Source organism: Lethenteron reissneri, chromosome 14, assembly GCF_015708825.2.
Source record: "Lethenteron reissneri isolate LAM-NWPU_2019-01 chromosome 14, ASM1570882v1, whole genome shotgun sequence".
NCBI classification, from domain to species: Eukaryota; Metazoa; Chordata; class Hyperoartia; order Petromyzontiformes; family Petromyzontidae; genus Lethenteron; species Lethenteron reissneri.
Genome location: NC_083792.1, coordinates 10,689,545 through 10,716,993, shown reverse-complemented (window position 1 = coordinate 10,716,993; position 27,449 = coordinate 10,689,545). Strand labels below are relative to the sequence as shown.

At 47.3% G+C, this 27,449-nt stretch overlaps 1 protein-coding gene across 3 annotated transcripts; it reads right to left on the bottom strand.

Moving 5' to 3' along the window:
- LOC133342385 (forkhead box protein G1-like) lies at positions 1 to 26,810 on the bottom strand. Of its 3 annotated transcripts, none has more exons than XR_009755124.1 (2): positions 4,339 to 4,374; positions 1 to 655 (listed from the first exon to the last, which is right to left on the bottom strand). XR_009755124.1 is itself a non-coding variant. In XM_061551522.1 (2 exons), exon 1 carries the CDS (start codon positions 26,144 to 26,146, stop codon positions 24,644 to 24,646), a length of 1,503 nt encoding a protein of 500 aa, XP_061407506.1. In that variant the 5' UTR covers positions 26,147 to 26,810; the 3' UTR covers positions 1 to 655; positions 24,627 to 24,643. The 3 variants fall into 3 exon arrangements, 2 of the variants coding, with proteins under 2 accessions (XP_061407506.1, XP_061407507.1); XM_061551522.1 differs by lacking the exon at positions 4,339 to 4,374 and adding an exon at positions 24,627 to 26,810; XM_061551523.1 differs by lacking the exons at positions 1 to 655; positions 4,339 to 4,374 and adding exons at positions 23,237 to 23,265; positions 24,627 to 26,810.
- Positions 26,811 to 27,449: the final 639 nt, after the last annotated feature.

Genomic DNA, 27,449 nt, shown 5'->3' with positions numbered 1-27,449 from the left:
CACAGCAGCACGCAGCAGCAGCACGCAGCAGCACACACAGCAGCATCACGCAGCAGCACGCAGCAGCGCTTTTGCAGACACCACGGGTCACTGCGGTGTGTCGGAGTGCGCGCGCGCGTGCACATGAGTGAGCGTCTTTGCGGGGAGCGGTGGTGCAGCGGTTTGCGCTACGCACCGCTACGAACCCGGCGACTCAGCCTCAGATGAGTACCTAGTGCGGCGTGTAAACATCGCCACGAGGGAGACAAAGGCGGCCAGGCGTGATGCTGGCCATCCACCCCCTCGTGTGCCGTGCCGGCCTCTTCATAGGTGCTCGCTAACAGCACTTGCCCCTACAGTCTTGTTGAGGCTACGCGCGGAATCGTTTTGCATTTTCAGCGTCCGTGCGTGTTTATAAAAACGCATGGGCTGGCTGTCAATGCACGACAGTAAGATGTAAGTCGACCATGTGAGTGCACACAGCACGTACAATGTACAGCCGTCTGTCAATCTTCTGCTCGATGAAGGCCTCCACAAGCCGTGTCGTTCCTGCGGATTGTTTCGCCATCCTTCCACGCTGGCCAGTGCTGGTTGGCGAAGATGATGGTGTCCCAGGCAGTCGATCGCCACTGACGATGCCGCTGTAGCCTTGAGCGGTAATTACCGCTGAGTGGACCTAGGGGAGGCCCGGGACCGGTGCAGATAATCGTCACTGTTGGTGGCCATGAGCGGGAATTGAACTTGGGTCGCTGGGTTTGTAGCGCAGTGCACTAACCACTGCGCCACCGCTCCTCACACACACAAACACACACGCACACAGTGTAAGTGTCGAATGTGTTGATGGTTTTGTTGCTCTTAGTTGTGCTTGTGCACCACCACCAAAGCAGAATCATCGCAGATGTTACATTACCCAATACCGTGCATTCCACTACCGTCAGGGAGACCTGAATTGAATGAGTATACAGGACAAGAACATTCTTCATAATATATAAATTATTAATAATAATACGTGTTATCATTATCATATCTCTGTAGACTATAAAATGGCAGAGGGATTCGCTCCTTTGTCAACTGGCTCCAGCGTTTCACCGCACGATAGGCGAGTTACTTGGTTCACTGATGATGACGATGATGTTCAAACTCGTTCGTTTCTTCAGCAAGACGAGACTGGCAGTGGTTTAAGAAGTTTAGACGAACCTTGTGAGTCGAATGAATGAGTACACGTTCACCGTGGCCAATGTGTCAAACCATACATTTCTTTAGTTTGTAAATCGTTGTAATGTGAAGTCGCGCTAAGTGTTCTGTTATCAGGAGTGACGAGTCAGTGCGGGTCTCTGTGTGGATATCCGTAGCGGCCCCGACCTCCAATCTCCACCTATCAAGGGCACTTTGATCGCGTATTTTCACCGTGTTTCTTCGTAGACCTGCTATAGCCACCAGCCTTTGTCTGCTTTACATCGCCATTGGCGTCATACTCAACGGGAGACGAATCTACTCGGTTCTTAAAGTGATCTCGTTAAGTGCTTACCACGGAACAAACACAGACTTTAGAAGCAGGTGTTGATCTTCCTTTCGGAGTAAATCTAATTAATATTTTTTTTTGGGGGGGGGGGGTCAATTTCCAACTGTAGGTTTTGGTATTTTAAGAATACTTAATAGCATGAGCCAGGCTTAACGTTTAAAACACATGTCAGCTCTCTAACGCTTCTAGAACATTTTACATCACTCAGTCACGATCTCCTTTCTGTATGCGAGAAGCACTTTCTCGCGAGTTTATCCAGAAAGTCCGCATGTCGATTCAAAACTTCGCTTCGCGGCAGCCTCGTTTCGCGCATTAATCTTGTGCCGACCAATTGTTGTTTTGTATTTTTTGTTATTCTCAATGAAGAGAATTATTAAAAGATGAACGAGCGCATCGAGCGGTGTTACCACATTGCCTGTCGGACAACGAACCTCAGAAGGCGACGTGCCAGAAACAACTTTGTTAAACCTTCCTCTGTATAAAACTCCTTGTTCATGCACTGCCATCGGCGTTCGTCGCGTGGCAATCAATCTGAGATTTTAATAGTCGCAGCCGGATAAGCCCAAATCAATTAAACAAATAGACCACATTGTAATGCGTGCGCTTGTGTAATCATTCAACCAATAAACTCGATTGATTTAAGAACCCGGCTTAACCCAGGGCATCTTTGAAACCCAGATTTGAACCCAGAATCTCAGCGGTGGCCGCCTTCAACCCCCAAGCAAACCCAAGCCGGTCCCACTTCTGGAAAGGAAATTTATTTAACGCCTTCAATAATAAAAAAAACAACACATTAAGGTCTCACTCCAATTGCCTAATCAACGTGTAACGATGACTCCGTCGGCGTTAATTGCCGCCCCACAGGTGAACATCATGGGGCTCATATCGCTAAGAGTCCCGAGTAAAAGAAAGGAGGGCACCACTACAATCATCTCGCATCTCGACTGCTCCCACAGGTCACGGCTGGCCTCGTGTGCCATCGGTAAATACAATGCGGTCATAATATCACTGGCAGAGACTTTTTTTTTGTGTGGCCGCAGCTTAGATCCGGATATACGAGATAGATTAGCGCACGCATGCCCGCAGTCATTTGTCGCAGGATTACAATCAAGGGTTTTGTTTTTGTAATTATTAAACGAGAGGGCATGTCCTGCTACAGACGGGGTTATCTTCATTCTTTGTTTTTTTCGGTAAAGTCACGTATAAAAATAAAATAATAAATTAAATAATAGCATACGACGTTTCGATTGCAACACAAGCAATCATCATCAGGTATAATGAAATAGCGACATAGAATATAACCAGAAAACTATAGACAGACATATAAGCAGACAGATATCACCAAGATACATAGAGAGAGGAACCCAGGTACAGAGAGAGGTGATCGTCTCTGTGGGGTGGCCTTAAATAGACAGAGGGGGGCGGAGGCAGAGAGAGGGAGGGGGTAGGGAAAACATTTACATTTACATGTCAATAACCATATACATTGTTATGTTTTCCCTACCCCCTCCCTCTCTCTGCCTCCGCCCCCCTCTGTCTATTTAAGGCCACCCCACAGAGACGATCACCTCTCTCTGTACCTGGGTTGCTCTCTCTATGTATCTTGGTGATATCTGTCTGCTTATATGTCTGTCTATAGTTTTCTGGTTATATTCTATGTCGCTATTTCATTATACCTGATGATGATTGCTTGTGTTGCAATCGAAACGTCGTATGCTATTATTTAATTTATTATTTTATTTTTATACGTGACTTTACCGAAAAAACCAAAGAATAATTCTTGCAGTCACGAAAGCTCCAAAATTAAGATTGGGGTTATCTTCAGTTTAATATTCTTCATAATATAGGTTTTTGGGTTTAGATCGCATTATTTATAAATGTGTCGTAACCCTCCACCAGCCGACACAGCCAAACAGTAAAACATGTGCTGATTGGCCGTGTCGGGTGGTGGAGAGTTATCTTCACCATTGGATCCATCCCTCGTCTGCTGACGACTCTCAAACACTCCCCACACACTCCCCACACACTCACCACACACTCACCACACACACGACTCTCTCCTAACACTCAGAAGTTTATCGACCCCCCAACACCACGACACGAATGCACCGCACCACGACATTGCACGACTCCACCACGCCACCACACTGCATCACAACACTAAAGCACACCCCTGAAATATACAATACATCCTTACACTACATCACCAAAGTACATGTATACACTACCACACCGTTTCTTCACGGAACTTTTGAACACTTTACCACACAACTATCAACTTCACTGTTATACTTACTCACTTGTTTCACACTCATTCACCCATTCCTTCATCATTTACTTATGCATCTCTCACACAATCATGCCTCTCATTCATTCTCACCCATTCTCACCATTCCTCCCTCGCTTAAACCTCTCCATCCGTTCATTCACTCATTTATTCCTTCTCATCTACAGACGTTTTGTTCGGACGAACAGCAAAATATTTGATCTTGCTTTCAAGCTTTCGTGATTTTACATTGCACGTGAGGGATTTTAAGGGCCAGTTGGTGAATTTCACAACACATATAACATATGACAGTTGTGAGATTTAACCAAAACGTTATTGAGGAAAATGTCTATCATTCTTCCCTCATTCAATCACTTAATTGTATCCTTCATGCTAACCTCATTCACTAATACCTCTCATTCATTCTCACTCTTACCTCATTCAATCACTAATTTCTATTACTCATTCTCATTTAATTAAATCACTAATCCCTCTAATTATTACCTCGTGCACTAATAATCTTGTTCATTCTTTACTCATTCTATGAATCATTCCACCCAGCAGCTCTCACCAAGCTCCCTGATGCTCTCCTATGACTTCCTGGTCCAGCCGTTGCCTTGGACACCGTTGCTAGGGACACCGTTGCTAGGGACATCGTTGCTAGGGACACCGTTGCTAAGGACACCGTTGCCAGTGACGCCTGTCGCTAGGCCGACGGTTGGCCCTCGCTGACAAGCAAAGAGACATTTGATTTCCTAAAGCGCATAAGCTCGTTAGCGTCAAGGGGGATTTGAATTACGTAGTCCACATAACTCGGCAACGCGATGATTGTAGAATATTTTTTTTAAATCTTACACACCCTCAGACGAGGGGCTTTAAAACTATCCCAAAAATGTGTGCGAGTAGCTATATTTAAAAAAAAGTGGATTTGTATAACGTTTAAAAAAAAAGTAATGCAAACAAGCAGGGGGCTGGGATTTTACAAATATAGATAATTGTGTGAGTTCACTCCAAGTCAATGTATTATCCTTGCCTCTGTCTCCACTGTGATATAGAGGCAGTGCTTGCTTAATAATCATCTACAGCCTCGCTTCGGAGTCGGCTGGCTTGAAGGCGAGATAATCTAGGCAGGCTCCGAGTCCGGATAATCTGTATTAGGCGATACTTTTCACGAGAGCATAAGTTAAGCTTATCCAGAATAATCCTATAGTATTGTTTCCCCATATTCACATGATGGATGTGGCGTGCCAAATTAATCCCCCATAACTGAGTTCCGAACTGTTTGCGATTAAAATTAAGCGCTGTAAAGATGTCATTTTCTTATTCTGATTGGTTAGTTGGCGCTGTTATGAGACTTGAGATGGGTCCTGGTATGACCTCGTGAAAATTTACTCATTATATGAACGAATTGACTCATTCTAGATTTAATAATATTATCATGATATAATTCTAGATTTGAAGCTTTCGTGACTACAAGGATTCATACTCTTAGGTTTTTTCGGTAAAGTCACGTAGGTAAAAAAAAATGTAATAATAATAATAAAATAACATAATAAAATAAAATAATAATAAATGAAAATAACTCAATTAAATCACGACGCGATTTGACAGAGCCTTGTGTTGCTTCTGAAACGTCGTGATTTAATTTAGTTATTTTCATTTATTGTTTTATTATTATATTATTTTTACCTACGTGACTTTACCGAAAAAACCTAAGAACTAATTGACTCAATTTATACCTGACATTAAATAACGAATTGATCATCAGCTATGATCAATATATTGTCAAGCACTCGACATTATTTAAAATAACCAGGGCAGGCTCTGGAGGTATCGGGCTGGATGGATCAAGCAGCTCTGTGCAACCTCCTACCCCGCTTTGGAAGTGGCCATGGGACTGCAGTACAGCAAGTGGGATGCAGGGTGTTCTCCTCCTATGCGTGGTGGAATTTCTCCAGACACAGGACTCTGATTTCCTCCCCATGTGTAAAACATCATCTCCATATATATACAAGGCAAACTTGTGAATATGTGTGTCTGTTCAAAATGTTTAGCGTACTTCCCGACATGCAACAAACTTGAATTTTGCCATGTGGGTACTTTCCAGACTGTACACCATGCAAACATTATAAAGATACACTTTTTTTTTGGAGGGGGGGGCGGGCTCAATAATGCATAGATTGTTTGCACGGCAAGTGAACTGTGACGTCACATCTGTCACGTGACCCGCGCACGTGTAAGCGTAACGCATTGTAGTGTAGTGGTTAGCGCGGCGACCCGAGTTCGAATCCCGCTCACGGCCACCACCGGTGACGATTATTTTAACCGGTCCTGGGCCTCCCCTAGGTCGACTCAGCCTCAAACGAGTAACTGGTGTGGTGTGTGAACATCGCCACTGGGGAGACAAAGGCGGCCGGGCGTGGTTAATCCAAGCTCCGGGCGAAGTTGGGTAGTAATGCTAGTTTTTAAATATATAGATATTATTATTTTTAAATGCAGGAGCCTCTTGCATAGAATGACCGTGAAACTCAGCGAAGCTTCGCTGTGTAAATAGCGTAAGTAGCACGTTACATTGTTACGCAAATAAATAATATCACACTTGTTTACATGGCATTGTCCAAACATCCCAATTCACAACGGAGCTGAAAATTACCCTCAAGGCTCTGCAACGTTTCTGGATAAACAAACAGCAGGATTATTGTTGTTATTGTTTAGGGTTGTTTGTATTCACGCTGGCGGTCGTGTTATGGCCAGGGGAGCAAATTAAACGATGCCTTAGCCCAAGTCAAACAAACATGAGAGTTTAGAAACGTTATAGGGAAACCCACCAACATCAACACGTGAATTATTTCAAGAACTACTGCAGTATTTGATTCGTAACGACGGTGGCGTTGCGTGGTTGGGGGGGGGGGGCATCTCTAGGGCCCCCCCCCCCCGTTCGGCCCGTGGGCCCCTGTGCAGTTGCACCGCCTGCACTCTTGCTACTGACCTACGAGCACACCCCCTTAACGTGCAGCGTTTAAAGACACCGTCGTGTGTCGTCTCTTTATCAGTCCAAAACGCACAATATTCACGAATATCAGCCACCATAAATCCACTGGTAGATAAAGGCCTCCCCAAGTCGGTTTCTGCAATCCAACCCATCCATCGCGTGCTTGAGATTTCATTGAATGGCTCCGTCCCGTCCATGGACGGGGCCTTCTCTCTCGGCTCATCGGCTGCCACTCCGTCCAAGGGGGACCTATTCTCAACCAGTCGTCCATCATCCCTTCGGTGCGTCACTTGGCCCACTCACGTTTGCTGGCTGGGATGTTGGCAGTGCGCTGCGAAAAGCGCTCTTCGCCAAACTCGTATCGAATTAAAATCTTAAGATCATTTTCGTATTGCCCCCTCTGGTCGGTAGAGAGGGACCCCTAGTGGCGAGAAGTCGGGTGCCGTCGCATTTTTTGCGGAATTTTAAAAAAAACAATTATTTGCAGTAAAGTGCGCACGTGCAAGCCCTTGGGTGTCATTCCACTGCTGGATGATTGCTTACCCCCCTATCCGCCACGCCGTGCGGGTCGCAGGGGTTGTATTTCACCATACTTCATCATTCTGGTCGCTGCGGGTTGGTACTTACGCATGATGTGTGCATTCTCCGATATGTCGATATTCAATGATCGACTCTCTTTTTTCACGCGATGATCAATGTACAGCGGCCACACGTGGCTGCAGTGGATCACGTAATCCTATCGTATTCCACTTTACATTCCAAAACTATTTTAAAACAAATATATTCCTGAACAGCGCGATGCATGCACATTGATCCCGGCCGCCTAGGTTCGAGTTCTAGCGAAGGATAAGAGTAGCGAGATTTTTCTGAACCTGTCGTGGGCCTCTTCTAGGTTGACTAAGCCTTAAATGAGTAACATGGTGTGTGTGTGTCAGTCGACCCGTGGCACCTGCTGGGTCTGCCCCGTGACCTGCCAGCGGGCGTTCGACACTTCACGTGATAGCCTCAAGGTGCACATGGCCTGGCACAAGCGTCGTGGTAACGTCACCGCCACTTAGTGGCGAATGGTTGTTGTTGTTGTTGAGCTGTGTACGTGACATCGGCAATGACGAGATGAAGGCGTCCAGATCTAAAGTTATGACCTCCCCACACTTTCAAGTGCCAGAGCCGACCTCAAACGATGCTCGCACTTGCCCCCGGTACCCTATAGGATTAGCTGGGGAAATCTACTTGATTACTGTATCATTTAATTGATACAGTAAATTTAGCTGTGACGGTCCCACCTGATGACGGAGACTTGTGTTGCCTCCTAAACGTCGTGATTTATTATTTTATTTATATTATTTTTATTTCTTATTTTTATTTTTTACCTACGTGACTTTAACGAAAAAAACCTAAGAGTAAAGACAAAGATCCCCCGTATAGCCTTAGCAAACGGTTGGGGCAAGTGCTGTTAGCTAGCACCTACGAAGGCCGACAAGGCGCACGAGGGGGTTGGTGGCCAGCACCATGCCCGGTCGCCTTTGTCTACCCTAGTGGAAATGTTTTTTTACAAATCGCACGAGATACTCATTTGAGACTGAGTTAACCTAGGGCAAGCCCAGGACCGGTTCAGATAATCGTCACTGGTGTTGGCCGTGAGCGGGAATCGAACTCGTAGTGCAGCGCGCTGACCGCGACACGACGCACACGTACATCTTAGTCACTTGTAAGAAACTCTGGAAGTAACAGAGATGGACTGAAAATACTGTATTTCATTTAAATATGTATATAAATCATTGGTAAAAAATATTCCCCTCCAAATGTCAGATTGGTGCGACCAAAATGCAGTGACGGATCAATATGGTTTGCTGGCCGTGTTAAAAGTATCTGCGGGCCGAGTGAAATAAAGCCGCGGGCCGGGTTGCTGTAGCCTGTTAAGTTCGACTGAGCTGCACGCATGTATGAATAGTAAACTTCTTTCGCACCGTACGTTAGCCAACCGTGCTCATCGGAGGCGCTTTGGTATCGCGACCGTAGCCCACGTTGTGCGTGTCCAGCCAGCTCTGCGTACAGCTGTCAATCAAATCTTGGAAGACAGAAACCGCCCCCAGTGCCGTCGTCAGCGAGGACCTCGTGGTCTGTGAAGAGTTGGTGCCAATTCGACCGCCTTGACTCTTTTCCCCACGCCCGTTCAATTCAGATCTTTGTCAATCCACTGCTGGATGAGCCCCCCCCCCCACCCCTCACAAGATGTGCGGCTTGTTGTTTTCTGGGTTACTTCGCCATACTTCCCCATTTTGGTCAATACGGTTTGCCTCTTAAGTAGGATGTGTCGCAATGAAAAAAAATCGATTGTTTTTTTACGTTGCGATGAATGCATAGCGGCCACTAGTGGCTGCAGTGGACCACATAAAATCATCCCGTACAGCTGAACATTCGAATTTAAAATATCTATCTTCCTTCACAACACGACTTGATGCAATCGCATTGATCGCGGCCACCTAAGTTCGATTCCCAGCTATGGAAACCAGTAGCAAGATTTGTCTGGACTATCTGGCACGTACGGGTTGGTCAAAAAAATGTGTTTGGTGGGTTAGGAACTGGTGGCTCAGATATAGATCGCCACTGACGTTAGCCGTGGTCGGCAATTGATCTTCGGTCGTTAGAAATGCGCTAACCACTGCCCCACCACTCCCCCTCCCCTCACAATATATATACTGCATGTATACAAATAAAGTGGCGAACATAGCAGCCAGCATCGGCGACACCTTACACGTTACACCCAAATGCGGTAGACGGGTGTCGCTCGCTTTCTCTCGGCTTTGGCGTCACACTCCGTGGTAGCTGAGTTGATTCATTGATAAGCGATCATCGCAAAGGCACACAAGTGTTTGGAAAAATACTCTCTGGCAACTGCCTGATGTTGCTGGTTGTAACTGCCGGCGAAACGTCGCACCCGATTGTTAAACGTCGTGGCTCGCTCTCCAACGTTGGCGGTGCCGCTGAATCAGTGATGACGTCCGTACGTTTGTTCACGTGACGGCGTTAATACCTGGCTGTGTCTGGTGGAGGAGGGTTTACGACACACGTATTACTTATGCGATCTGACCCAAACAAATTAATTGTGAATCAGACGCTGTCTTTCCGACAGCCCTGTTCTTCACCTGAGGACGGCTGCTTGCGTTGTGGCCGAAACGTCGTGGGAATTGTATTTTATTGTTTTATTTTATTATTGTATTATTTCCCTTCTACGTGACTTTACCGAAAGAACCAAGAAGATGAATCCCTGCAGTCACGAAAGCTTTAAATCGAAATCTTAAATCAGTTCGTGTAAGAACTTTCAGCTGACTTCCTATTTTTATTTTTTTACCAGGTAAGGCCCACTAAACGATACATATCTCTTTTTCAGAAGCGACCTGGCCACAAATGATAGCTCAACGAAGTGGCGGCTCACCACGTGAAAATTTAAAGTAGACAAATACTCTTAACGCGAGTTTCTAAATGTAGAGAGAAAAACCGAAGGACCCGGAGAAAAATCCACGCGACCACAGGGAGAGAGAGACACGCAAACTCCAAATATACAGCAGCAGGCGTCAGGGTCGGGATCGAACCCACGACCTCTTGTGCACCAGGCGAGGTAGTTAACATCTCCTAGCCACCGTGATAATGATGGTGATGAGAGAGAGAGACACGCAAACTCCAATTATATTATACAGCAGCAGGCGTCAGGGTCGGTATCGAACCCACCACGCTCCTGAATATAAGGCCAGGGAGTTAACATCGAGACTATTTAAGTATATTGTTGTTTACAGTTAAATAAGTAATTTGGTGATGATGGTGCTGCTGCATTGGCAGTGGTGCACAAGTACAAACAACAACAATAATAATTATTATAATAACGCAACGCATACGTCAATAACACAGGGGCATATAGAGAGGCCACAGCGAAATAGTCACTTGTCTGTCTTCCTATTGCCCTTAACGTCGTCTATTTTATATATAAATTCATTTTACGGCCACAGTGGTATTTATGAATGTGTTGAGTTGTGTTGTTTTGTTACTCTGTATCGGTGTTCGGACTTTTCTCGATACTATAACAAGCATAAGCACGTGTCCTCTCGCCCTCCTCGAACAATCATTAACACGTTCAGCGTTCGGTCACGCTCATCCATGTGTAGGAAAATTGCATTAATAATAATAATACAATTTAACCGATCCAAACATAATTGTATCAATGATACGGCATTTTAATATCGTGGCGGATAAACTGTTTTGTTGACAACGTTACTAAAAATAACATATTTTACGTTAGACTTTTGGTTGAAACCCCCAATTCTTGTTATCTAATTAATCACACGATAGCACACATACGAGGGTATTTGGCGAACCTGTTTTTAGATACTTGCAAGAGAGTGGCAGACCGCTGCTCAGAGTTTGTGGAATCCAACAACAACTCTGTACCAAGTTGTATCACCGCTTCTGTACAGCATTCTGAGTATTTTCAATACGACAGTAATCCAGTAAACGTGCTAACGATGAGACAACGTTGGTATGTGACCGGAATCGTCGGAGCAACGTTGGGCCCAAACGTTGGTCGAACGTTCGCTTTAACATTGACCCAACGTTGGTCCCCATGATGTTCCACGTGTTCTGGGAGACTGCTCCAAAGGTGCGGTGTGACAGCAGCGTTGGTTAATGACATTTCCCGTCGTGGGAAATGTCAGAGCAGCTGAAATGTACCGGCACGTGACAGTGCAAGAAGGTAATGCGTGTGGTCCCTCACTCGGACGTGTGTTTGAGTGATGCTCAAGCATTAACAATGGAGAGAGTCGGCGAAAAAAAACTGGGATGGAAATGTAAAAACAGATGTCTTGAAATAGTAGCGTGCGTGTCTTGAACGTGATACATCTGCCATTAAGGGGATTAACAACACCGACGCGTACGTGTGGCAGAGGGAATCTGAAAACTGGGAGTAAGTTAAATTCCCTTCTCGTTACATCGCAGGATGGTTTAGCGATATCGCTACGGATCGGGAAGACATTCATCCAGCAGTGGATCGATTGAATGGTCGTGACTGACGGTCATGAATTCACTCCGCGCTTTCAGATGGAATAACAGTGCAACCTTTAACGCAGACCTCACGCGTTATTGGCGGCGAGAAAGAGAAAACCTGTTGTTGAAGACACTGATGTGAGTGAGTGTGTACACACGCGTCTAAGCTGTTGCTGGCTATATCGAGGATGTGAGCCACACTTGGAAGCATCTCGCACTGCACTCCCTCGACGCCCTCTCGGTTACAGCTCCTAGAGCCGCCTCGTGTTGTACTTTGGAAAACATCGCGTACGAAAATAATTACCAATGTTACACTTTAAACGGACGCTGTATTCGGAGTGCGCTTGGGGGGTTTCTCGATAGGCTCCCGGGTCTCGCTTTCACGCGTGTAACACGAAATCGTCCATTAATTAATTCGCATATATATAATGTGCTATGAAGCAGGGCCATTTTGCAGAAACATCGTCTATTATTTGTCGATGCCCTTTTTAAGGCTACACAAAGACGAAGTATATTCTTTGGGTCTTTCGGCAAAGTTACGTAGATATGTTCAAAGAAAATTATAAAAAAATCTACGACGTTTCGATCGCAACACAAGCGGTCGTCATCAGCCCTCCCCCCCCCTTTTTCCTGATGACGATCGCTTGTGTTGCGATCGAAACGTCGTAGATTTTTTTGTTATTTTCTTTGTACCTATCTACGTGACTTTACCGAAATACCCAAAGAATATTAATTCCTGCAGTCACGAAAGCGTCAACATGTGATGAAGTGTGGTGAAGTGTGGTGAAGTGTGGTGAAGTTTGGTGAAGTGTGGTGAAGTATGGTGAAGTATGGTGGAGCATGGTGAAGTGTTGTGAAGTGTGGTGAAGTATGGTGAAGTGTGAAGTATGGTGAAGTGTGGTGAAGTATGGTGAAGTATGGTGAAGTATGGTGAAGTGTGGTGAAATATGGCGAAGTATGGCGAAGTGTGGTGAAGTGTGGTGAAGTGTGGTGAAGTATGGTGAAGTGTGGTGAAGTGTGGTGAAGTATGGTGAAGTGTGAAGTATGGTGAAGTGTGGTGAAGTGTGGTGAAGTATGGTGAAGTGTGAAGTATGGTGAAGTATGGCGAGGTGTGGTGAAGTGTGGTGAAGTGTGGTGAAGTGTGGTGAAGTGTGAAGTATGGTGAAGTATGGTGAAGTGTGGTGAAGTGTGGTGAAGTGTGGTGAAGTGTGAAGTATGGTGAAGTGTGAAGTATGGTGAAGTGTGGTGAAGTGTGGTGAAGTGTGGTGAAGTGTGAAGTATGGTGAAGTGTGGTGAAGTATGGTGAAGTATGGTGAAGTGTGGTGAAGTGTGGTGAAGTGTTGTGAAGTATGGTGAAGTGTGGTGAGGTGTGGTGAAGTTTGGTGAAGTATGGTCAAACAACGCCCGTGACCGACAACGGCATGTGGAGATAATCACCCAGCAACGGGATTCACAAAGCCTCAAGTTAACACGCACAGGACTGTATATAAGCATAAACGAACCCCTTACGAACTAAGGTGACAACCGCAAGATGTCAGTACAGCCATGCACTCACTTCCCATATACGTGTGTGTGTGTACATATAGTTTTGAATGCGTTGGGCCAGTCTGAAGATTTAATCTATCTGTGAGGAGTGTTGAGTCGTTATCACCTCGTTTTCGTTGTGGGTTTTTCTCGGGGCACTCCAGATTTCCATCCGACACCAAGCCAAGGCAGTCAATTCGTGATGTTGACCAAGCGTTCAACACCCAGGACCCTCTTGATCAAATAGTCTCAAGACTCGATGAAGACTTTCGTTGGTAAATCATTGTCATCGTTATTATCATTTAGATTAGGCACCGAGTAAAAGTCGGAAATTAGATACTGAGTGCTGTCGGGGTTAATAAAAGTCATCCCTGGTCTATATGCATCTGTAGAAATAGAACACAATCAATAAGTTGAGCGAATTTAATTGTAACTATCCACAAAACCAACACGTTATTTGTTTTCAAGATACGCCACATCACGCTTACACGATGTATACGAAAATAACACATCGCTAGGAATTGTGTTAATACAATCATTCTAAATTTTTGATTTAAAGCTTTCATGACTGCAGGGATTAATATTCTTGGTTCTTTCGGTAAAGTCGCGTATTGTTTTATATTTGTATTATTTCCCTTCTACCAAGAATAACAATCATTCTAATTTTATACGAAGGCTTTCACGATTGAATGTCATGATTCATAATCGGTTTCTTTTGGGTTAGGTCGTGAAAAAAATGTGTGTCGTACACCCTTCTCCACCCATAATGCCACGTGAATTAAACGCGCCGAATATATTACAGGCTCGCAGCGTACTGCTTCAGCAGCGCTACCGGCACGGATGGAGGTTTACGACACGCGTTGTGTACACGACCTCACCCTGAAGAAACCAATTGTGAATCAAAGTAATTGTAACTAATTACTTAGCTTGATGGGGGCTAAGCGGTGTACGTCTTTGAAGACAATATATCACTCCATTGCGGTAGGAACGCGGGCAGTCGCGCATCCACTATCTTACAAAGGTGCTGCACATCAATGCACAAAGACAAAGATCCCCCGTATAGCCTTCACAGACTTGTGGGACAAGTGCTGTTAAGCGAGCACCTATGAAGGCCGGCACGGTACACAAGGAGGGGGGGGGGGTCACCAGCACCACGCCCGACCGCCTTTGTCTACCCCCAGTGGCGATGTTTTTACACACTGCATCAGGTATTAATTTGAGGCTGAGTCGACCTAGAGGAGACCGAGGACCGGTTCAGATATTCGTCACTGATGTTAACCGTGAGCGGGGATCAATCTTAGGTCGCCAGGTTCGTAGCGCATGCAGATCGCTAACCACTACACTACCGCTATTGTACACACACACACATGCCATGCATTATACGTCAATTGTTACCATCACAATTAGAGATATCTGTCATTTAGAGATATCTGTCGATTGGAGATGTCTGTCGGAGGCACACAACTGTCCAACGCAGCAGCATATATTCAATTACATTTACATATAAAAGCAGGACTCTTCTGTTTCGTTATCATATGTTTAAATAGTTGTATTATTACGAACCAATGTTTCTATAATATGAAGATTTTCTTTACTCATGAATGATGCGACGCATTTATTTTTAACGAACTTCGCGGCCCGCGACACGTGCATCGACTCCCGTCAATGGAATTTGGCCAAAGCATCCCAGCGCAGGACTCTCCTGAATGAAATCAAGAAATAAAGGCGCCTTAAGACTCATTGAGACTCCCCTGGAGTGATAATACGCATGGATCGTTAATATTATTACGTGCCGTATATATAGTAACTCTATATTACGTTGCTTGACAAACACTGGTGGTGCGATACCACTGTGCTTCGTGTCAAAACACATGTTTGGAAATATTTGTAAATATATACCAATATATACTGCCATTTTTAAATGGCAGTATATATTAATGATTTGTGTTGTACGTGTGTGTGTGTTGGGCGTGATGCTGGCACACCCACCCCCTCGTGTGCCGTGCCGGCCTTCATAGGTGCTCGCTAACAGCACTTGCCCCAGCAGTCTGTTTGAGGCTATACGGGGATCTCCGAGATCATGTACTCACAGAAGTACCACTTTGCCTACTTGGTGTGTAAAAAGAACACACGTTTTTGTTTTGTACAAATACTCGTGACACACACACACAACGTATAACACACACGCCTACGCTTGTTAAATACTTTTTTTAAAAACAAGTGCAAGGCCTCGCCGCATTAGCGACAGTACCATTATGACCACAATGATGGAGCCGATACATCTCACAACACCGACGGCATTCGTATTTGACGGCTGTCTATTGCAACTTCAACAGCGCTGGTTGTTTGTTTGTGCTTGCTTTGCGTTTTGGGTGTCTTTGGGGGCTTGTGCACGCACAGCAAGCGTCATATGTATACACATCTCTACGTATATATACGCCCAATATAATTCCAGAAAACCTCACTCTCATATCGCTCGTGCCGCACATGGCGAAGTATGGTGCACAAGTAAGTTGATGCTCTGCATGGGTTTAAATTCATCCCCTCCCCGAGACTATCGGCTTGGATTTATGTTTTCCCCTGTGGGCGATATCGTACGAGGTGCAGGAGTGGTGGGACGGTGGTTGGCGCACCGCACTCTGTGAACTCGGCTACCCCAAGTTCGATTTTCTATCTACGTGACTTTACCGAAAGAACCAAAGAGTAATGTCTACATCTTAATTATATCTATATCGCTATCATTAATTGTATATATATAGCTATAATCACGTGACTTTTCGGACAACCACCCACGTGAGAATAGACTGTTGCCTCTCACGGACTTGAAGCAGGGCGATGGCTCGAAACGTCGCTATGCCATTTATCTCTATCCGTGAAACCCGATTGCTGAAGTTTCACTGTTATTATTTCGTGTTAATGACTCTGATATTGAATGTTGTTGTTTTTCCCCAGCTACCATATAATTCGACCACTAATAATGCCAACGCGTGGAGTCAATACAAAGGTTCATATATGGTGCCCGATGTGGAACTGTGGACGGGGAGAGGGGGGGGGGCGAGGGAGGTAGGGGGAGTGGCAAACGGTGGGGCAGCGACTTGCGTAATGCGCTATAAACGCAGCTGCCTGAGATAGACTCCCGGCCACGGCTATCAACAGTGGCTATTCATATGTAAACCGCTCCTCGGTGACCACTTGGACCCAAACTGACCAGCGTGGTGAGTGAGGTATTGCTGATGTAAATGACATACACAGCGGTTACACTACATGAAACCGTGACCTCTACAGTGAACGCAAGTAAGGTCACGATGGCCAGCGCTTGAGTTGAGATGAAATTCACACAAGCTGTGGAAAAGAGGTGATTGCCTAAAGAAGCGCCATTTATATAAATATATTGTTGCCTTTTAAGGCAACGCTGTCATTGATTGACGTCTGTTAACATTGTTTGTTATGAATTCTGGATGGAGGCATCTGACAGACCGTGTCGGTAATGGGGCTTTGGTTGGCCATATTTCACCACGATGGTTAGTACGGGTTGGGGAGAGAGGCAACAACGAACACACACACACACATCCATTGGAAACTCATTTCTTTGGAACTGATTTCGTGGTTAGTTTGTTCTACTTCACCAGCACCTCAGATGAACACGGTTGGCTAACGTACGGTGCGAAAGAAGTTCAACATGCCTACATATCCGAATAGCCACGTTTCACCATCAAACAAATCAGGGACATAAAATGCGAGTAAAAGTCAATCAGTCAATGGGATTTCTGAACCGGCCATTCCCCAGCAATGTTGGTTCAAGCGCAGAACAACTCCAAAAGAGACGGGTTCCGAATGCCCCCTGAGCCTCGTCGGCAGGGTGAAGTCCCGTAAACAACTGCCTCTGGATTTTTATTTAAAGCTTTCGTGACTGCAGGGATTCATCATCTTGGTTCTTTCGGTAAAGTCACGTAAAAGGAAAATAATAAAGTAATAAAAATAAAACATAATAAAATAATATTTCTGAAATTTCAGACGCTGTCTTTCCGACAGCCCTGTTCTTCACCTGAGGGCGGCTGCTTGCGTTGTGGCCGAAACGTCGTGAGAATTTTATTTTATTATGTTTTATTTTTATTATTTTATTATTTCCCTTCTACGTGACTTTACCGAAAAAACCAAGCAGATGAACTGCCTCTGGGTTGCTTCAGTTCCCCCTCCTTCCCCCCACATTATGGCGACACTCCACGACCACATAGCACGCTCGCCATATTATTATACGAGACTAGAGTGGATGTGAAACATTACATTTAGCCAATTCCTTAAAATTGGCACCCTACTGACAAGATGATCGCTATTATGGAGAGTAATGTGTAAATCCACTACTGGGTGTGATGCCTCTCGGCGCCGTGTCGGTCACGCGGGTTTGTTTGACCATACTTCACCACCCTGGTGCAGAAGGTCTATACTTGCATGCCTACACTTAACGCACACATACTGTCCATAGTCTGAGTCACGACCGCGTGCTGGCTTAGGCCTTAGACTTCCAGTCAAACAATAATATTATCGTCGTCTCTTTACATCATACTATTAAGTCATAGCCATGGTAACTCGTACTCTGTGATCGCATGTTACAGTATTCTAACACACGTGTTGTCGTGCGTGCGCTTTTAATGGTGGAGCGGTGGCGCAGTGGTTAGCGCACCACAATGCTGATCCGGTGACTTGAGTTCGATTACCGGCCACGGCTAACATCAGTGACGAGTGATAACTCAAGCGGCCCCACGCTTCCCCCCTCCCCGACCCTTCACAAACCATTATTAACCAACGTGGTGAAGTATGGTCAAACATTAAACTGTATATAATAGCCACTGAATGGGATGGTCTTTGTCCAGCAGTGGATTAACAAAGGCAGTGTCAGTTAATAACAAAAATATGCACTTTGCACATACAAGGTGAATACATATTAATGTGTGAATATGTACTTTGAACTTCTTTCGCACCGTACGCAGACGTACTTCCATATATAGTGGAGGCATACGACGCCGTTAGATGTTCATACCGATACGTGCTGCCAAATCGTTACTGGAGTCATTCCAAACGTCAGACGCTGCTTTGTGAACTCAATACATAGAGCGACCATTTCCAGTAATAAACTCTTCACGAAACGCGTTGTAAAGTTACAGTAATTCATATTAACTCAAACAAAACGTAGCCTGCTCTATGAGTCACTGGTAGATATTTAGTATAACAAAAACAGCATGTGTTATTTAATCAATGATGTCAAATGTCTTGATTTGGGGGGGGGGGTATATTTGTTGTTAGTTTCTACACCTGTGACTGTTGTTGTTATATTCTTTTCGCACTGTGCGTAGCCAACCGTGATATTCGGAGGCTCGGGCTAAGGACAACAAACTAAACACAAAAAGCAGTTCTAAAGAAATTTGTTTTTTAATCTAGATTTACAAGTACATAGCTCAAGTTGCTTCCTAATATCGGAAGCCACTGCGGCTATGCACAACGCGGGTACTGGCACGTATGCGTTCTGTGCACGTGGTGTAAGAAAAACATACAAGGATCCCCCGCATAGCCTCAACAGAGCGTTGGGGCAAGTGCTGTTAGCGGGCAGCACCTAAAATACGGCCGGAACGGCACACGAGAGGGTGGGTTGGCCAGCAACCACGCCCGACACTGCATGCGCACGGGTTTGGCTTCAGTTGACTGATGTACCTTCATACGATGTTCCATAAGGGTTAGAACAGCTGAAACTTGGCATACAAAAGAAAACGCACGGCTGGGTTTATACTTACTGTGTATCTGGGAAAATCCAACAACGGTTGGTTCCCTCCAAACATATTACGGCGACGCGAAATGTGATTATATAGTTTCGCTCATAGGGTGGCGTTTACCGCAACGTTCTGGACAAATTTGCTGCAAGTCTCACGATGACCTGCGGTCACACACCGACACGCACACACCCGACATACACACACCCGACATGCGCACACCGACACACACCGACAGGCACACACCGACATGCACACACCCGACACGCACACACCCGACATGCGCACACCGACACGCACCGACACGCACACACTGACATGCACACACGCCGACACGCACACACCGACACGCACACACCGACACGCACACACCGACACGCACACACCCGACACGCACACACCCCGACACGCACACACCGACACGCACACACCGACACGCACACACCGCAACAGGTACGTGGAATTCTAGATTTGAAGTTTTCGTGACTACCATCATAACCACCATAACCGGGAAAGTGTAGGTACGTGGACGATTAACCTATCGTGGAGTGTGACGCTAGAGTCAATAAAAAGCGAGCAAAGCCCGCCCGCATTTAAGACCGTCACGCAAAAATTAAACCGCACACGCGTGTACGTCTCTTAGTCGGCTAGCCATTACAAGACAGAGATTGTTATAAATAGTTGTTGTTGTTTTTATAAATGCCACCTCTTCAACGCCGGTGTCCTCGACTGTGCTGGACAGCTCTGCGCGGCGTGTCTCTCCTAGTTGTGCTACCGCGTGTTGCTCGGCGCGATGTCCGACGTTTCAGCTCATCGACGAAGCTGCCATCGAGTGCATGAAAAGAAAAAAACCGCCGGGCATCGTGCCGTATAACACACAATTCTCCAAAACGCCATCGGGGGGGGGGGGGGGGGGGGTCTACATTTGAACACCTGGCATAGGTATACGGAGGTGCTTTAACGCGTTGGCGAAAATGTGCCGATGCCCTAATGCACCATCATCATAATCAACATCACCACCATAATCAACATCATAATTAACATCACCACCATCATCATCATAATGAACATCACCACCACCATAATCATAATCAACATCATAATCAACATCACCACCATCATCATCAAAATCAACATCACCACCATCATCATCATAATCAACACCATCATCATAATCAACATCACCACCATCAACATCATAATCAACACCATCATCATAATCAACATCACCACCATCATCATCATAACCACCATCACCGGGAAAGCAAGCAAATCAAACCAAGGCGAGGTGATAGATTTTGCCAGCCGTGTGGTCAAAGTAAACCTCGCTCCCCCCCACCCACCACCACCACCAATGTACCAGACCGTAAGATGCGCATTCACAAAACGACTCCTCTCACAACCGCGTTGTCAACATCGTGCACAACTTTCGGTACGGGCGACGTGAAGGCAAGAAAGACAAAGCCCCCCCCCCCCCCCCCGTGTATAGCTTCAAAAGACTGTTGGGGAAGTTCTCATCGCGAGTAGCACCTCTGCACACAAGGGGGTGTGTGTGGCCAACGCAACGCCAGGCCACCTTTGACGATGTTTCACTACACATTGCTGCTGAGTCGACCTGGGGGGGGCAAGACCGGTTTCAGATAATCGTCGCTGGTGTTGGCACATGAGCGCGATTCGAAGTCGGGGTGGTCGGGCTCGTAGCGCAGCGCGGCGCTGACCGCTGCACCACCGCTCCCTCATGACAAGGGCAACGGGCAGGCACGCGGTTTGACGCGGGGACACGGCAACAGGAGCCCCGAGGAGCCCCAGTGTGCGGACGGCACCGACGCTGCGCCACGCGAGGGAGATCCTCGCTCGGCGATGAAATCAAGCGGGGAGTGGAACTACGAGCAATGGTCGAAGGCACGGGAAGACCCCCCCCCCCCGCCCGCCACCATTGTTAATGCTGCAGTAGCACAATCTTGACCCGAGTTCTATACGCGTGCGTATTAATACATGTACCTATATCAATACATGAGCATGTGTATCAATACTTAAGCGTGTATATTAATGCATAAGCATGTATATTTATGCATAAGCATGCGTATCAATACTTAAGCATGCCCGACACACCACGTCCAGTATCCATCTCTCGCTACAGCTGTTGCTACTCGTCACGTGCCCCCTACTTCAGCCGACCAGATGAATGTGTGCGCACACATTGCCATAGAGCGCTTTAGTGATATAATTAACAATTGTCGCTTTCTAATAACTGCAAATTATAGGTACACTTAGCCGGGGAGGGCAGCGAATCAAGTAACACCACAAGCAATTCCAACAACAACTCGATGCCACTGAGGGGGAGCGCCGAATGCAAAAGTTCTGGAGCAAACATCGCGGATCGGGAACGCCTTTGAGAGATCGATAGACTAACATTGCCCATAGACTAACATTGCCCCTAGACTAATATTGCCCATAGACTAACAGTGTCCATAGATTAACATTGCCCATAGACTAACATTGCCCATAGACTAACATTGCCCATAAACTAACAGTGCCCTTCAACTAACATTGCCCATAGACTAACATTGCCCATAGACTAATATTGCCTATAGACTTAAATTGCCCATAGACTCACATCGCCCATAGACTAACAGTGTCCATAGATTAACATTGCCCATAAACTAAGATTGCCCAGATACTAACATTGCCCATAGACTAACATTGCCCATAGACTAACACTGCCCATAGACTTACATTGCCCATATACTAGCATTGCCTTTCGACTTACATTGTCCGTAGACTAACATTGCCCATAGACTAACACTGCCCATAGACTTACATTGCCCATAGACTAACACTGCCCATAGACTTACATTGCCCATATACTAACATTGCCCATATACTAGCATTGCCCATAGACTTACATTGCCCATAGACTAACATTCCCATAGACTAACACTGCACATAGATTTCGATTTAAAGCTTTCGTGACTGCAGGGATTCATCTTGGTTCTTCACAAATTGTATTTTATTATGTTTTATTTTTATTATTTTATTATTTTCCTTCTACGTGACTTTACCGAAAGAACCAAGAAGATTGCCCATAGACTAGCATTGCCCATATACTAACATTTCCCATAGACTTACATTTCCCTTAGACTAACATTGCCCATAGACTTACGACACAGAGACACATTTTTGTAAGAATAAAAGCAGTGGTTTGTGCTTCCCTTAAAGCCATTTCCTTTAACGTTAATTATACAGGCACGTCCACACACGTAGTGGGTGCACATTGAGTGGTTCATGCACATAGTTCGTACAGTATTTTGAATGGCCTTTCACAACTACACTCCATACCTAAGCCAATGCTTCTCAGGAGATTATCCGATGCGATTATTTTGCAAATCGTTCCTGAAAGTCAAAATCGCATCTCTCTAAGAAATGTGCTGACGAGAGTGTCTTTTAAAATATTCTACACGTGTATAACTCTAGTAATTTACACCATGTACCTACCTATAGAATATGTAAAGTCGGATCGTGTAAGAAAGTTATTTTAAACAAATGGGGCTGGGAAACATTGCCACAGATGGCTCATAAGGCTGATGGACTAAAAATGTATATATTATTTTGTTGCTTGATTATTTATTTATGATTTAATATGCTGCTATATGCATCTATAATATACACAATAACGTATGTATTGCACCTACATGCAAATACGGTCGGTCATGCATAATAATTGAAGTAAACATTTTAAAGGCAGTGCATTCATGAAATAATTTCACGCGAAATTGTATCAATATTCATGGTGGGTGCAGCGCACTGCAAAACTATGAACCCATCCTGGACACACACCTACCGACCCGCCCTTGTTACCAACCCGAACTAACACCACCGTGGTGAAGTATGGTCAAACAAGCCCCCCCGCCCCCGGTCCAATTACCCCGCCTAAAGACCGACCCGGCGCGTGAAAAGCCTCCACATTCATCCAGCAGTGAATTTACAAATAGGGCCGTACACTTTCAGCGCATTAACATGTGCGCACACATATACACACACACACATGCCTACATATAATATGAGAACGCGATAATCAGTGAGTTTGAAACGTGTGTGGATGGATCCATGTTTATTTATTTTTGTTTAAAAACACATCTTAGAAAGATGCCCTGCGTGTTCATCCACACGCGCTCGTGAACGCAACCTGCAGGGAAGTATACACGAGTTGAACACTGTTTTAACCCGAGAAAGGCATTTTAATACTATATGTCTGTGTCTATTGGATATAGCAAGTCCTGCACTTAAATATGTCACTGCTCTCTGTTCGTATGGAAACCAACGGAAGTTGCTATTCTAAGAACTGTGCGCATTACGCTTACGCCACTGCGTCCTTAGAATTATATTACGCACCGTGCAATAACAATTAATTAATTTTAAGTTCGGCGAACATATCGGTATGGGAAACGATAGAACGTGGTACCCGCCTTGGTGCTGTTTTGTTGTTTTTGTTTAATATATGAATTTCTTTTGCAGCAACAACAACCAAAAAAAAACATTGCACATTAGCGTTTTATATATATACATGCTTATTTACGCTACATAATATCTTGCCCGTGACTCGGTGGTAAGAAATCGACGGACGGCAGAAAAAAAGGAAAACGTGCCAATCACTCTTGAAAGTTTCAACAACAAAAAATAACAACAACAATAACAACCATTGTAACAGTAATAATCACAATCATCATCACCACCACCACGTCCCATGCATGAGTGCAAGCGACTCGTAAACGTGTGGCTTTGTGTAAGAGTCTGCAGCGTTGATAACCGCATTATGCTGCAGCACATCATACATTACATAGGTACATATTTATATGCGATCAATAGTCGCTGTTTACGAGCGGTCTGGAGAAACAGCAGCTCCGACTTCGGAACGATCCATGGGGGGTGGAGATGGGGTTATATCACGATTAAAATCACTATTAAAATCACAATTAAAACTCTTAGAGGGTTGCGAAGCGACAGACCAGTAGTTCATTCGGACATTAGGCTACGTAGTTCGGGCGATCTGATTTGGACTCTCGATCACGGTTAACGTGAGCGGAGAGGGATGTAAGAAACTGGTATTAGTACTCCCCCCATCCTCCACCTTCACAAACCCGCACTGACCAGTGTGGTGAAGTATGGTCAAACAGCCCCCGTGCCTTAGAGAGGGAGGCCTTCATCCAGCAATTAATTTACAAAGGGCTTATGTTACATATGATATATATAATATAAAAACTTGACCAGTTTTAGTCCTGGTCTGATAAATGTTGCAAAGGACTGGCGTAAGTGAGCACAGGACGACAACTCGTCCAATGTGTTGTTGTCACTGTGTCCTCACACCCCCGTGCACTGCCCGAAGCGAGCGTCGCTTCTATTCCGAGACCACTCGACAGCAACATTCAATGACCGCGTCAGTGAACCCTCGCTTCAAATCTGCGTTGTTATTATTATTTTTGCATATTTGTAACAAAAAACACAGTAACGTGGGATGTCTGTTGATTTTTACGCAAGAGTCTGACTTACGCGCTGGGATATCTTCCTCAGTGTCCGAAATAAGCCGACTGCAGTCCGGCACCAGGGAAGCCCATGAGTGACGGCGAGTGCGCCTGCCTGTGCCCCGCGACAGTCGAGTGGTGATGATGGTGGTGGTGGTGGGCAGCTAAGCCTTGCTGCAGAGCAGAACTGCCGAGCCCCAGGTGCCCCGCCAGGCGGTAGCCGGTGCCCGGGCCCACGTGGATGAACCCGGGGGAAGCCGCTGGCCCGTTCGCGCCGGTGCTGCTGTGCAGAGAGCAGCCGCTCGGGCTCCCACCGCAAGGCACCACCGGTGTCGATCCGCAAGCGGCTACGGCCGCTGCCGCCGCCGCCGCCGCCGCTGCAGCTGAGCCGTGGTGCTGCTGCTGCTGCATGAATGACTGCAGACCCAAGTGCTCAACGAGCTCCTGATGGCCGCCACCCAAACGTCCGAGGCAGAGGCCCTGCGCGTTCGCCGCGGACAAGTTGAAGGTCTGCCCGGCCGCGTCCGCGCAGCTCTGAGGTTGCACCAACTGCAGCGGGCTGTACGGACCTGCTGCGTGGTTACTCGCGGGATATCCCGGGCATCCACCACCACCCGCACCACCACCACCGCCACTTGCACCTCCGTAGCCGAGCATGGAGCCGGCGAAATGAGAATGCAGAGGCAGCAGCGGCGACACAGACCAGTAAAGCGACCCCGCGCGGTCCATGAGCGCCAAGTCGTGCGCTGAGAAGCGTGGAGGGGCTCTCAGGGCCAACCCCGCCGTGGCCAGGTAGGGGTTGCGTCGGCAGGCGAGCTGCAGCTTGCCGCGCGGAGACACCGCGGAGCGCCGCCGGAGTTTGCCCGTGCGCCCGCCGATGAAGACGTCGTCGCTCGACGGGTCGAGCATCCAGTAGTTGCCCTTGCCAGGGTCGTCGTAGTGGCGCGGCACCTTCACGAAGCACTTGTTGAGGCTCAGGTTGTGCCGGATCGAGTTCTGCCAGCCCTGCTTGTTCTGCCGGTAGTAGGGGAAGTTGTGCATGATGTACTCGTAGATGCCGCTCAGCGTGAGTCGCTTCTCGGGGCTCTGCCGGATGGCCATCATGATGAGCGCGTTGTAGCTGAAGGGTGGCTTGTCACCCTTCGATCCGTCCGCGTCCTCCTTCGCATCTCCGCCGCCGTCGCTTGCCTTGCTCCCTGCTCCCTTTTCTCTGTCGTCAGCGCAGCCCGCGAGCTCCGCGTCGTCCGTCTTCTCCTCCTCGCTGCCGCTGCTGCCGCTGCTGCTGCTAACAGTGGTGTTGGCGGCGTGGTTGTTGACACTGCCGCGGTTGTTGTTGTTGTTGTTGACGATAGTCGCGGTCGTCGTGGTGATGACGGGCGACTCGGGCTCGTTCGGGCACGACAGTGAGTCCGGGTCGGGAGATGCTCGGCTGGCCGGGCGACTCGCCTCGGTGTCCGGCAGGAGGCGGGCGATGCTGAAGAAGGAAGAGGAAGCCTTGCTACTCGGCAGCGCCCGCGTGTCGGTGACACGGTCTGCCATGTCCGGCATCCCCCTCCCTGGTCGGTGCTAAACGCCCGCGAGTGCGGCGGTGACAGCGGCGGCAGCCGCCGCTCGCGGCACCGCGCCCGGCCACTGCGACGTCGCGCCTCCCCGGCTCATCACGCACCGCTCGCCCCCTCGAACGAGGAGGTCCAATTAAGGTGGAGTGCTTGAGTGAGCTAGCAGCCGATAATTAAGGGGGGTGGGGTGTTGGGAGGGGGTAGCGTTGCAGCGGCGGGGCGGGGGGGGTGAAGGGAACGACGACGAGGAGGTGGTGGTGGTGGCAAGGACTCGATAAATTACGAGAGGGGAAATAAAATCGAGAGGGAGTGAGACGCTGGGTTGTGTGTGTGTGGGGTGGAGGGGGCGGTGCGAGAGAAGAGAAGTGGTTACTTTAATTGCGCATCGGACGTGAAGTTGTAAAACTCGGGCCGACCTCAGCGCTCCGCTCGTGCTGCTTTGGCCATTGACACGGCGGTGTGCGAGTCTCACGCGATGTCGCTTGCCCGGGGCGGGGTCGTGGACTAGGCAACGCTGCTGATGATGCTGCTGCTGATGCTGCTGTTGGGCCCTTCCATGGTTTGTGCGTGCGGCTGCCTCCCGCGCCTCCTGCCCAATGAAATCTCTGGATGTGAGTGGAGAGCGTAATTGGGCAAGGATTGTCAGCGCTCGCCCGCACCACACACAGAGAGAGAGAGAGGATGGGTGGGGGGGGAGACCATTCCTTCTGTCGTCCTTCCACCCCAACACGCCCACTCTCCAATGCTTGCGCGAGTCTCTCCCCATCCACCCAACTCCATCAGTAACTCCATCATCATCACAGAGCGCGGGGATTCCCGCACGGAGCTTCCGTCTGGGGCGGGTGTGTCGCCTGTGTGTCGCTACCAGCACTTGCCCCAGCAGTCTGTTCGGGGTATATGGGAGGCCTCTGTCTGTGTATCTGCGGGGAGGAGTAAGTGTGGCGGTTAGCGCGCTGCGCTAGGGAACCCTGCGACCCCAGTTCGATTTCCGCTCACGCGAGTGACGATCATCTGAACCGGCCCCTGTCCCCCTCCCCTAGGTCCGTTCAGCCTCAAGTGAGTACCTGGCGCGGTGCGTAAACGAGGCCACCAGGGAGACAAAGGCGGTCGCGCGTGGAGCTGGCTAACGGCACTTGCCCCACAAGTCTGTTACGGATATACGGGGGATCTTTGTCTTATCTCAGTCTTGTCTGGCGTGGTGTTGGCCACACCACCCTCATGTGCGCCGTGACGGCCTTCCTGCCTAGCTGACACTTGCCTCCCCACCAGCCTGGGTAGGTTATACTGGGGGG

Bases quoted from the DNA above. Each gene is read 5' to 3' on its own strand.
- LOC133342385 (XM_061551522.1), bottom strand. From the start codon at position 26,146: ATGCCGGACATGGCAGACCGTGTCACCGACACGCGGGCGCTGCCGAGT.